Raw genomic sequence first — 12377 nt, 5'->3', positions numbered from 1 at the left:
GTACAGGAGGTAGTAGGCGAGGGGAGATGGGCTGGGCATCCTAGTTTTGCTAATTGGCCAAACATGTACCATGGTTCTTTTTGTTTCTTTAAAAAAATTATAAGTAGCTATGTCCTCTAAAAAGTTTAGTGATCAAACGAATTCTGTTAATTATGAAACTTTGCATAAAATTCCAGGGCAAGATTATTGAGCCACACACAAGTCTCTAGAATATTTGGAAAAGGATAATTATTTTTAGAATTCAAAAATGGCCAAGTTACGTGTTGCCCACTTTAAATATTCTTAGAGACATTTGGGGAATTCAAATTATGTTGGTTTCTTCATGAAAAATAGTTAGTGAATATTTTCAATCCAGCGAACATTTATTTTGCAGTCGGGACAAATATTATTTTTACTTTATTTTATATTTGAGTTTGACTTGAATTTTGATCAAGTGACCATTGGCTTAGTAAAAAGGGGATGACATGGCATCATTAGGGGGAGATTACTGTAACATGATTATCGGGGTGTTACAACCGTGCTCTTCGTCCACAACAACTGAAACTTATTTCCTGTACAAGGATCGTCGTTGTTGCCTAAATTCAGCAGCGCACTCACCAGATCATCGACGAACCACTACGTACCTAGTAGTATTTACGTTTTGTCATCATTCCCCTATGCATCTCCTAGTAAGTGCTGCTTCTTCACCTACCACGTAGGCAGCGTGTGTTTATGGGTTGTCCACTAATAATTGAGCTTTGCAACGTTGTACTTAAGATCCATAGCACTTGCTTGTCTTGGTCACAACCGGTAATCATTCGTATATAGTATATTATAAATCTCCATCTTTTCATACAATCAGTATCAAGGACATGACATAATTAACTGTTCCTAGCAAAACAGCCATAAACGGTCACATGCGGTTGACAGATGTTTAATTCACGTGCAGTTAGTGTTTAATGCTTGCAGGCTGTCAATTCACCCAGCATGAAGTCATTGTGTTATTTATCAAGCGTAGCTGCTCAACATGGTATGCTGCCAGTCCTAGGCGTCCTTAGAAATTAATAAGCTTCCGCTTCTTTCTTCATCCAACCGAGCATCACACATTTAGATAAAAGTACAATATTGTAGTGGAGATCGTTTGAATTCAAAAATCATATGAAAGTACCTTCTAACCTACCCAAGCTTATCATCTAGAGCTATATAACTTTCAGGCATTCTTGGCTCTTTACCCTCATCAGGATCCAGGTCTGTTTCTTGTCTAATCTCCAACGAATCCAATCTAGGTAAACCGTCAAGTCCAATGATCTCAATGAACAACTCAATCCAGAACTCTCCACCAACATTCTAATGTCACGCAGAAAAAACAGAAGTCAGCACATACATGTCCAACAAGGAATTGAATCCAAAGGGTCGAATCGAGGATGAAACTAACCTGCAACTACTGGACGACGTACGCATACGAAATAAATGATACTGTCCCACACCCTGCCTACTAGTATACCTCTGCGCATTCATATACATTACTGGATAGAAATTATTGTATATCATAAATGCCTATATTAAGTTTTTTTTAGTAATAAATGCCTATATTAAGTAGTAATCTTGATGCGCAGTGTGTGGGCGTCCCAGATTTCGGCAGCGCGTGACTCCCCTCTAAATTTAGACTAGCCATAATGGGCAGTAACATAGAGTAGTAACATGTCCGTGTTACTACTCTATGTTACTACCTTTATAGTGGAGAGTAACATATATATCATAACATGCAACACTTCATTTATTAGGTTATAGACTCATTTTATTTTGATATGTTACTCATACTAGCTATGTTACCACATAATTCTTTTTCTTTATTTATTGCTTGCCACATCATTTATTTTATTTAGATATGTGTGATGTTACTACCTATATTATTGGGTAGTCTTAAAGAACTCAAGCCCACGAGGCCGATGCGGTTTAACCGACTCCAAAGCTCAGGACAAAATGAGCGAAGCGGCCTGCATCGAAAGAAAAAAAAAACAGAAATCAAGCCCGGCCCGAATGAAGCTAGCCCTAGTTCGCAGCTCTCCTCCCATTGAGAATTCTCGCCGGCGGCGGCGGCGGCGGCGTCAGCCATGCCCATGGATGCGGGGAACAACGGGAAACAGCGGCCGCAGGACAAGTTCGACCTCCTTGCGAAGGAGCAAGGGTACCGGAGTCGCGCGGCCTTCAAGCTGCTCCAGCTCGACACGCTCTTCCGTTTTCTCCCGACGGCTCGCGCGGTGCTTGATCTCTGCGCCGCGCCTGGGGGGTGGGTCCAGGTGGCCGTCAGCCGCGCCGCCCCCGGCGCCTTCGTCGTCGGCGTCGACCTCGCGCCCATCCGCCCCATCCGCGGCGCTCTCTCTCTCAAGGAAGACATAACTGCCAGTGCCAGGTGCGGCGCCGCCGTGCGGCGGCTCATGGACTCGAGGGGCGTCGCGTCATTTGAAGTCGTCCTCCACGACGGTGTTGGACGAAAGAAAAAGGGAGGAAATCGTTCCGTGTGTGGTGGCACCAGTGCATCGGCTGCGCAGGAGGCCACAGCCACGCAGTCAGCGCTTGTCATGGACGCCGTGCGCCTAGCTACCATGTTCCTCGCCCCCAATGGCACCTTCATCACCAAGGTATGAATGGTGTATTTGTTTTGCGGGGTGAATTCATGATGTGAGGCTTCTTACACGAACATGTGATAAATATGCTTTTTACGTGTTTTGCAGTATTTATATGTAGTAAAAGTTTATCGGATATATTAGCTAGTGTAACTAAGCTTTCATGGTGGATCAGTACTTTACCTAGTGTGATAAACATAGTGGATCATATTTTTTCTGGTAGCTTCTTGGTACTACCTCCGTAACTAAATTTAAGACATTTTTACCATTCAATTTGAACTGAAAAAAGGAGTTACGGAGGTAGATCGTTTTTATGTTGATGCCTTCTTGCAACACTCATTTTCTTAATCTCCATCAGTTCTTCAATCCGTTATGATGCAAATTATGACTCTTGATGTTGTTCCCCTGTGTGAAGTGCACATCTCAAATCAGTTTTTATTCTCTTCAATAGTTCTTCAGGTGTCAAGATTACAAGGCTATAATGTTCTGCCTGAAACAGGTGTGTTTTGATCACAGGTTTTTAAAGTGTTTGTTTTGCTAGTTATTTTATACAAGTTGCTATTAATGCATCAAATGTACCCATTTACAGCTATTTGAGCGTGTTCATCTGAGTAGACCTGTAGCAAGTCGGTCCACGCCTGCTGAAATTTATGTTATCTGTCTGAGATATAAAGCCCCTGCAAATATTCAACCAGAACTTCTTGATTTGAAGCACCTGCACTTGCTGAGTGTGGATGCAGAGAAGAGCAAGCGGTAGGTATTTTTTCCCACATCATTACTGGAATTTGTATTTTTTTTTTTGCATATCTTAGTGGCTTATGTTATGTGATATCGTTTGTCACAATATTGTTGCTGGCTGCTGCAAAGGTATGACGCTTCCACGCGAAGGTGTTGGCTTGCCTCACAATGTACTTTGTCATATGGTCTCCGCCATACCTTTGTGGCATCAATAGAATGTTGTGCGCCATCTGACATAGAGGGAGAGTGAGAGGGAGAGGGAGGATGAGCTTATTTGTAAAGTCAGAAAAGCAGTTAACCATGATTATTTTAGAGCAGTAAATAGGCATTAAAAATAGCTGGCATTGCTGTTCTTTTCTTCAGGATCTGTACTTTCAAAGTTTGAATTGTAGTACAGTTTGGTGGGAGGTACACTGTTCTAAATTTGTATCATATACTATTTACGTAGGCAGGAAAGCACAGAATTCTGGAAAACTGGTCTAGCATCAGATTTTATATGGTCTGAGGCCCAGACACCACTAGAGTTTCTTGGTTCCTTTTTGACAATTTCATGTGACGATCCAGCATCTCTGCCTATCAAGAATCATGAGCTTACTACAGATGAGGTAGTGGAGTATTGCCTGCCTAGCTTCTCTTCTGTCTTAGTTATGACCCTGGTTGCTTGTACCTTTGCTGTCTAGCAGATAAAACAACTCTGTGAATATTTGTTTGTGCTACGTGAAAATGGCTACAATCATCTCTTGGAGTAAGTATCTTTCTTCAGTTCCTTTTCTATCTTGTAATTTACTTCTAGATTATGATTATCCAAACATGTCTATTAGTTACGCGTCCACAGAAATTGGTCCTGTCAACCTCATACAAAATTGATTTACAATGTTAGATGGCGCATGCGCGTAAGGAAAGCACTGTCATCATGTTCACAGGTGACACCAAGGACTGATGGGACTGCGACGGACAACAAGGGCAGAGAAGGTGACCAAGTTTTACATGAAGTGGAAGATTTGAAGAATGTTTTTGATAGAAAGAGAATGAGAGTGAAGTGTCAATCAAGGCCTCATGCAAGGGTATTGCCGTTATGAAATGTAATTGTAATATTTGCTGCGATGTGGGATTAATTTAATTGTCTGCTATATGTCTCTTCATTCCAGGGTAAAGCACACGAGGCATCGGGAATGCAAATTGATGCTGCAGAAGATGGTTATGGTGATCCTGACTTGTTCCCTACTTGTGCTATTGAGGTATCTTGCTGTTTACATAGTCCTATTTGTCTATCTTTGCATCTGCAACATTCCTGCTCCTGAAGTTTTCTCTTCGGCATTAAGCCTTTATTATAACTAAAGAATACCCTGCACGTTGCTGCGGGAATTGATTGCAATATATTTTAGTGATTTGATTGTATGAAACATGCATAGTTGAATTACTAATATATGAACTAAATTTTAAAACAAATCATATATTGTATTTGATTATTGTGTAATCATAAAATATTTTTAATATAAGTGGCATAATATAATGGAAAACTTTTTCCCATGCATGTTGAGTGGACCTTTGATGAGGTGGCATGTGTGCTGGTGTGGGATGTGTGCATGGGATCAACTAATAATGGAAAACTTTCTCATGCATGTTGTGGTGGGCCTTTGATGAGGTGGCATGTGTGCATGTTAAGATAATAGAGGTAGTGGGTATGGACTATTTAGGTATATAGGATTATAGTCAAATATTACAGCAAAAATAGTCGATTGAGGCGGTTTTATACTAATGTAGCAACGGGTAAAACTCTGGCTACAGATGCTAGATATGGTTTTTGCGCCCGTGTAAGGTGTTGCCATAGCCTCCGTCTCAACATTTGAGATGGGTTTGACAACCGTAGAATCGGTTGATAGACATGGCAAACTCAAATTCAAATCAATCTGCTTGAATTTGAAAATACATTCACAATTTGAGTTAAAAAGTATATGCATTGGGTAGTGGAGGGCATGTACCGCCGGTATCAAAGGTGTTGTAATTGTCATTGAATAAATAAATATAATCGTCATATGCAAGTGTAGCAAAAGCCCACATTTTTATTCCTTGTGAAATGTTATTGCAATTACACTCGAGCATGAGCATGGTTACACTTACACAGTCCCTATTACACTGTCAAGTAAAAGAGTCCACCTAGTAATTTAACTAGCAAGCAGATTGTTCTTGTCCTTCAAGCGAAACACATTGAGCTGCTTCTTATGTTTGTCTTCCTTCAAGCTGAAACTTTTTTTACTCCATAAATCTGAAAGAACAAACAAACAATTGGTTGTGATTAAATAAGCGTTTAGTTAATTACACGGGATCAGCATTTATTGGACAAACGAGTCTATTCTGACTTCAAAGAAGGATTAAACAAACAGCAATGGAAATTGCCACAGTAGAAGAGTGAATGTTTAAAAACCTGAGAACAAATTCGTACAAATATTAAGCATTCTTTTGCCAATATCAAATTGAACTACGGAGCAAATAATTTCTCACATTAAGTAAACAAATAGAAGGAAGAATATCATGTTCTACTTGATACTTCTTCGGAATGATAATTACCTGATGTCAGGTACGTGCACATGGCAAAGCAAACGTTTTTTATGGGAATTTTAGTTGACGTGAGGATGGCAATTTTTGTTTACAAGCATGGCAATTTCCTGGCAAAAAATAAACTAAGACAGATTTCCCATGCTTGCCCACTAAAGTTGCCATCCTCGACAAATATAAATTGCCACAAAAAACGTTCATTTTGCCATGTGCACATACCTGACGTTCGGTAGTTATCGGTGTCCTACTTCTTACCAGGACGTGAGGATGACAAGTTAAAAATATCTTTGGCAGATAACTTGAAGTTTTTATGATCCGGATAAACAAGTACAAGTACAAAGGGAAAACAATTTACTGCTGAGACTAAAACTGAGAGGCTATTATGTCCTCAGCAGTTAATCAGCTAGTTGTGGTTGCAGAGGTGAATCTGCTAGGCTGCAGCAGCTACCTCGCGCCATGTTCATCGGCATCTGGGAGATGAATTGCATCAGGATGGAGGCAGTGGATCAAAACCAAAAAAGGAAAGAATCGATGGACTTGAGCCTGGAAGTAGTAATTAGCCACATATATAAACTCCTACTTTTATGTGACTTGCGTGTTTTGTGCTCAGCTGACTTGCACAGAAATACCCCTATTGTTTAGTAATTTGGCCCACAATGGGGAGGACTAACCTCAAAAGTACTAGAAAAGCCCAAATTGCAAATAGGCCTATCCCGACTTCCGCTTCCAGTGGGAACTGCACCGGCTGAACCGGACGCGCTCATCACTCCACGTCGCTGTCGTGCAACGCTTGAGCCCACAGCAGCAGCTGATCACTTGTAAGCTGTCGTGTGCCATGGATGTGATCTGATGGAGGCTGGAACACTGGGGAGCTGGTGAGATGGATCCAGCCACCACTGATGGATCCAGCCACCACTGATGCTGCAAAGTCCTGGATTTGTTTTTGGTTCTCATTAGGAGATCAGATCGTAGTTCCTTCCATACAAGTCGATGGCTATTTAATGGGCATTTGGATAACTTCCTCAAATAAAAATATTTAAAATAGTGGATAACTTATTCCAGTGCGGGTGGGTGTTGTAGAGACGGTTTACACGTCCGTGTATTGGGGGTGTCTCAACAAAGCGTTGGGTGCTGCTTTCCATTAGAGTTGAAGATATGGTCTTTTTACCCATATCTCGGATCACTGTTTTGTTGCAGTGTAACACAGTTGGGGAAGTGAATCTTGTTCTATCATGATATTTTTATGTTATCTTCCCAGTAGGACATGCCTTTTTTAGCTTCTAGTAGTACTTGTTTAAATATTTTTGTGCTTGTGAGCTCAGTGAGATTTGTGTTTGTGCTTTTTATAGGGTGGAAAAGAACTTCGAGCTGTTGAGTCACCACTGCTAGATTCGGAAGAAGACATCAGAAACAGTGAGAACGAAGAAACTCAAGCTTATGAGGACTCTGGTGAGGAAATGGATTATAATCAAGAACAACAGAGGTAAATTTTCAGACACGTACACCCACACATAATACAATAAACAGGTCAGATATAACTTCATATCATTTTCAAGAATTACTGTAAACCCCACTGATATGTAGCAACAACCAGGTATGGCGCTCAGATCAAGGGGACGCTCGATGAAGCTCATGTGCCTTTTGTGACTAAAAAGTGTGGAGAAGTCAGACGTCCGAGCAAACGTGCAAAGCAAACCAATCCCTATGACAATACAGAGGTAATATTGACCCTAATTCACATGATCGTTAGCCCCAAGAAGGATTGATAGTAAGAGATGATGTGCCCTGCGAAGGGGTTCCATGTCATTATGGATTGTAACGGGAAGGTATTGGTGGATCCACAGATGAAGGACAACAAGTCTAGCGGGTCGGCTCAGGGAAGAAGGGTGGGCAGTGGAGGCTCCAAAGGAGGGAAAGGGAAGAAGGGCGCTGGTGGCCGGAAAGGAGGCATGCGACGGAAAGCTAGGCAGAAGGCCGGCAAAGCAGAGGAACTGGAAACATGACCCCTGCTGAAATTTCCAGCTAGCCAGCATGTCAGATAGCTAGCTGTTGTTTTTTATACATTGTACTCCCTCTGGCTCTGGAAAGCCCAATAAATTTTCTCCGAAATCAAACGGAGGCTAAAGTTTGTAATAATAATCGTCAACAACTACGCTACTAAATACTCCCTCTGTCCCAAAATTCTTGTCTTAGATTTGTCTAAATATGGATGTAATAAGTCACGTTTTAGTATTAGGTACATCTGCATCTAGACAAATTTAAAACAAGAATTTTGGAACCGAGGAAGTAGATCTCTATCTCTATGTAACATTGACCTTTACCTATTTATAATGTATATATATATATATATATATATATATATATATATATATATATATATGTATAGTAAACTGGTATTTGCTTCTACAATTCCAATTATATCAAAACTTTATTTAATTTACACCTGTTTATTACTTCTGGAATTATCTATTTATTGGAACAGATAATACCAGATTCCAGATTCTACTCCTATTAAAAAAGCAAACATTATCTTTCCTAGCCGCACCCCATCTATAATATACACACAACGGCCTGAAAGAATTAGAGCCACACGATTAGACCCACTATTATATCTAGACATCAAAATAACAACTAAGAGCAGCTTGAATTGCTGATTCATTTTGTCCACGCGTGTCCGTTTTGATTGGGGGAACAGAAAAGTCGGCCCAATGCACCAACCCAAACGGACGCGCGTCTACTTTTTGTCCGCTGCCGATCCATTCCTGACCTAATTTTGAGCCTCATTTGCGTCGGCGCGGACACGAAGCGAACGCGCGCGGAGCACGCCTAGTCCTCCTGGCTCGCTAGCCACCGGTACATTGGCAATCCTCTCCCTCCCCATATCAAGAGCAAACCCTCGCCCGTCCCTGCCCCGTCGCCCTCGCCGCCCATTTCCTGTGCCTCTGCCAGCAGCTGGTGCCGACACCCCCCAACACCACCACCTCCCACGTCGCCGCCACCACCGCCTCGCTGCCGAGGCACCGAAACTTCCTACCCCACCCCCTGACATCGCCGCGAGCAGGAAGCCGCCTCCCTGAGCCCGGCCAGCTCCTTCGTCCGACAACGCCCGCTGTCCTGACGCCGCCAGGCCAGCCAGCTGGTCCAAGGGAGGCGCGTGTCTCTTCACCGGCCAGCTTCTTCGTCGACGCCCGCAAGCTGTTTGACAGTTTGCCAAGGTACAAAATGGACTCTGCTGACGAGTACTTTTTCCACATTTTCCTTTGCGACTCCGACGATTCCTCGTGTGATGATGATGAGGAGATCTTGGCTGCCGTGTTGGTCCATGACCACCTTAATAGGCAGCGGTCGTTGTTTCGTGGCTTGATCCCATGGCACCTTCTAGCGTTGAATCGCAACCGAGAGAGTGGCCATTTCCTTCTTTGGAAGGACTACTTTGACACAACCAACCCGCTGTTCAAACATCAGAAATTTCGGCGGCGTTTCCGTATGGGCAGGCATATTTTCAACCGTATTAAAGAGGGGGTGGTCAGATACGATAATTATTTCAAGTGCAACGAGGATGCCCTTGGAAAGATTGGCTTCTCATCTTATCAGAAATGCACTGCAGCCATCCGGATGCTTGCATACGGAGTGCCTGGTGATCTCATTGATGAGTATGTCCGTATGAGCGAGTCTACATGCCTCCATGTACAAGTTCTGCAAGACTGTATTGTTGTGTTTGGTCCTGAGTACTTGAGAGAGCCGACTGCTCAAGATATAGCCCGCTTGTTGGCGAAGAATGCTAACAGGGGCTTCCCAGGGATGCTTGGCGGCATAGACTGCATGCACTGAGAGTGTAAGAACTGCCCTTCTGCTTGGCAAGGGTAGTATAAGGGCCATGTCAGGGCTTGCACTGTTATACTTGAGGCTCTGTCCTCACAAGATCTTTGGATCTGGCACTCTTTCTTCGGCATGTCCGGATCACACAATGATATCAACGTGCTTCAACGCTCGCCGGCGTTTGCAAGGCTTGCTGAAGGCAACAACCCGCCGGTGAATGTTACCATCAACGGCCACAACTACGACAAAGGATACTACCTAGGTGACGATATCTATTCTCGGTGGACTACTATTGTGAAGACAATACCCAACCCTGTCGAAGAGAAGAGGAAAAGATTTTCCCAAGAGCAAGAGGGTGCTAGGAAGGGCGTCGAACGTGCCTTTGGTGTTCTGCAATCTCGATGGGGCATCGTTCGGTATTCTGCTAGGACTTGGAGCACCAAGTTGTGGAGGTGATGACTGCTTGTGTGATCATGCACAATACGATCGTAGAGGATAAGCGCCTGGAACGTATCTACGATCAAGGGTTTCAGTTTCAGGGCGAGAATGTTGTGCCTGAGCATGGATGAGCGGCAACATTTGCACAGTTCACCCAATTTCATCATGAAATGCGTGATTGGGAAACTCACATGTAGCTGCAAAATGATTTGGTTGAGCATATGTTGGCTCATGTTGACAACCAATAGATGTATCTTTTTTTCACATGTATTCGAGACAATTTAATTTTTATTCAGCTTGTAAAACTATGCTATTTTTGTTTGCTTGTGAAACTATGCAAAATGTGTGCATATTTGTTAAAAAAGGCGGTCAGCCGGCCACACCGGTAAATATGGGTCGGCGCATTTGGCGCACTGCCGACCCAAATGATAAACAGGGCGGACGCCGAGCGGACGGTCGATCCAAACGAACAAAAAATGAACAAAATCGGCGTCCATTTGAGTCGACGCGTTGAAGTTGCTCTAATCCTCCCCGAAAGTGCACTTACCAATTTCATGGGGCAGACAAAAACACTACCATCCAACTGTTGCAGCCCACGCCACCTCGCCTCTCCGGCCGCACAAGTCTCTTTGGTAAGCACAAAATGGACGCACGTGGGTGTTGGGGAACGTAGTAATTTTAAAAAAATTTCCTACGCACACACACAGGATCATGGTGATGCATAGCAACGAGAGCGGAGAGTGTGTCCACGTACCCTCGTAGACCAAAAGCGGAAGTGTTAGCACAACGCGGTTGATGTAGTCATACGTCTTCACGATCCGACCGATCCAAGTACCGAACGCATGGCACCTTCGAGTTCAGCACACGTTCAGCTCGATGACGTCCCATGAACTCCGATCCAGCAGAGCTTCACAGGAGAGTTTTCTCAGCACGACGGCGTGATGATGGTGATGATGATGCTACCGACGCAGGGCTTCGCCTAAGCACCACTACGATATGATCGAGGTGGATTATGGTGGAGGGGGGCACCGCACACGGCTGAGAGAGATCAATAGATCAACTTGTGTGTCTAGAGGTGCCCCCTGCCCCTGTATATAAAGGAGCAAGGGGGGAAGGCTGGCCGGCCCATGTAGGCGCGCCAGGAGGAGGAGTCCTCCTAGTAGGAGTAGGACACCCCTCTTTCCTACTCCTACTAGGAGGGGGAAAGGAAGGGGGAGAGGGAGAAGAAAAGGCCCCCCCTCTCCTAGTCCAATTCGGACCAGAGGGGGAGGGGCGCGTGGCCTGCCCTAGGCCAACCCCCTCTCTCTCCACTAAGGCCCATAAGGCCCACTATTTCTCCCGGGGGAGGGGGTTCCAGTAACCCTCTGACACTCCGGTTTTCTCTGAAACCACCCGGAACACTTCCGATGTCCGAATATAGTCGTCCAATATATCAATCTTTACGTCTCGATCATTTCGAGATTCCCTTCATGTCCGTGATCATATCCGGAACTCCGAACTACCTTCGGTACATCAAAACACAAAAAATCATAACACCGATCGCCATTGAACTTTAAGATGCGGACCCTATGGGTTCGAGAACTATGTAGACATGACCGAGACTCATCTCCGGTCAATAACCAATAGCGGAACCTGGATGCTCATATTGGCTCCTACATATTCTACGAAGATCTTTATCAGTCAAACCGCATAACAACATACGTTGTTCCCTTTGTCATTAGTATGTTACTTGCCCGAGATTCGATCGTCGGTATCTCAATACCTAGTTCAATCTCGTTACTGGCAAGTCTCTTTACTCGTTCCGTAATACATCATCTCGCAACTAACTCATTAGTTACAATGCTTGCAAGGCTTATAGTGATGTGTATTACCGAGTGGGCCCAGAGATACCTCTCCGACAATCGGAGTGACAAATCCGAATCTTGATCTATGCTAACTCAACAAGTACTATCGAAGACACCTGTAGAGCACCTTTATAATCACCCAGTTACTTGTGACGTTTGGTAGCACACAAAGTGTTCCTCCGGTAATCGGGAGTTGCATAACCTCATAGTCATAGGAACATGTATGAGTCATGAAGAAAGCAATAGCAGTAAATTAAATGATCAAGTGCTAAGCTAACGGAATGGGTCAAGTCAATCACATCATTCTCCTAATGATGTGATCCCGTTAATCAAATGGCAACTCATGTCTATGGTTAGGAAACTTAACCATCTTTGA

General features: G+C 43.7%; 1 protein-coding gene across 1 annotated transcript; it reads left to right on the top strand.

Moving 5' to 3' along the window:
* The first annotated feature begins 1987 nt into the window (after positions 1 to 1987).
* Positions 1988 to 8135, top strand: LOC123148782 (adoMet-dependent rRNA methyltransferase spb1). The gene is made up of 10 exons (XM_044568266.1): positions 1988 to 2621; positions 3058 to 3105; positions 3196 to 3359; positions 3793 to 3949; positions 4028 to 4089; positions 4225 to 4408; positions 4493 to 4582; positions 7250 to 7383; positions 7495 to 7618; positions 7745 to 8135. Exons 1-10 carry the CDS (start codon positions 2094 to 2096, stop codon positions 7901 to 7903), a joined length of 1650 nt encoding a protein of 549 aa, XP_044424201.1. The 5' UTR covers positions 1988 to 2093; the 3' UTR covers positions 7904 to 8135.
* The last annotated feature ends 4242 nt before the right edge of the window (positions 8136 to 12377 follow it).

Source organism: Triticum aestivum, chromosome 7A, assembly GCF_018294505.1.
Source record: "Triticum aestivum cultivar Chinese Spring chromosome 7A, IWGSC CS RefSeq v2.1, whole genome shotgun sequence".
Classification (NCBI taxonomy): Eukaryota; Viridiplantae; Streptophyta; class Magnoliopsida; order Poales; family Poaceae; genus Triticum; species Triticum aestivum.
Note: the sequence above shows the minus strand (reverse complement) of the source record. Positions and strands in the feature narration are given on the sequence as shown.

What these genes read in the sequence shown, in the direction of transcription:
- LOC123148782 (XM_044568266.1), top strand. Translation starts at nt 2,094, where the DNA reads ATGCCCATGGATGCGGGGAACAACGGGAAACAGCGGCCGCAGGACAAG. An exon ending in AATCAAGGCCTCATGCAAGG is followed by an intron (nt 4,409 to 4,492) that starts GTATTGCCGTTA and finishes TCTTCATTCCAG; the next exon opens with GGTAAAGCACACGAGGCATC. An exon ending in TCCCTACTTGTGCTATTGAG is followed by an intron (nt 4,583 to 7,249) that starts GTATCTTGCTGT and finishes TGCTTTTTATAG; the next exon opens with GGTGGAAAAGAACTTCGAGC.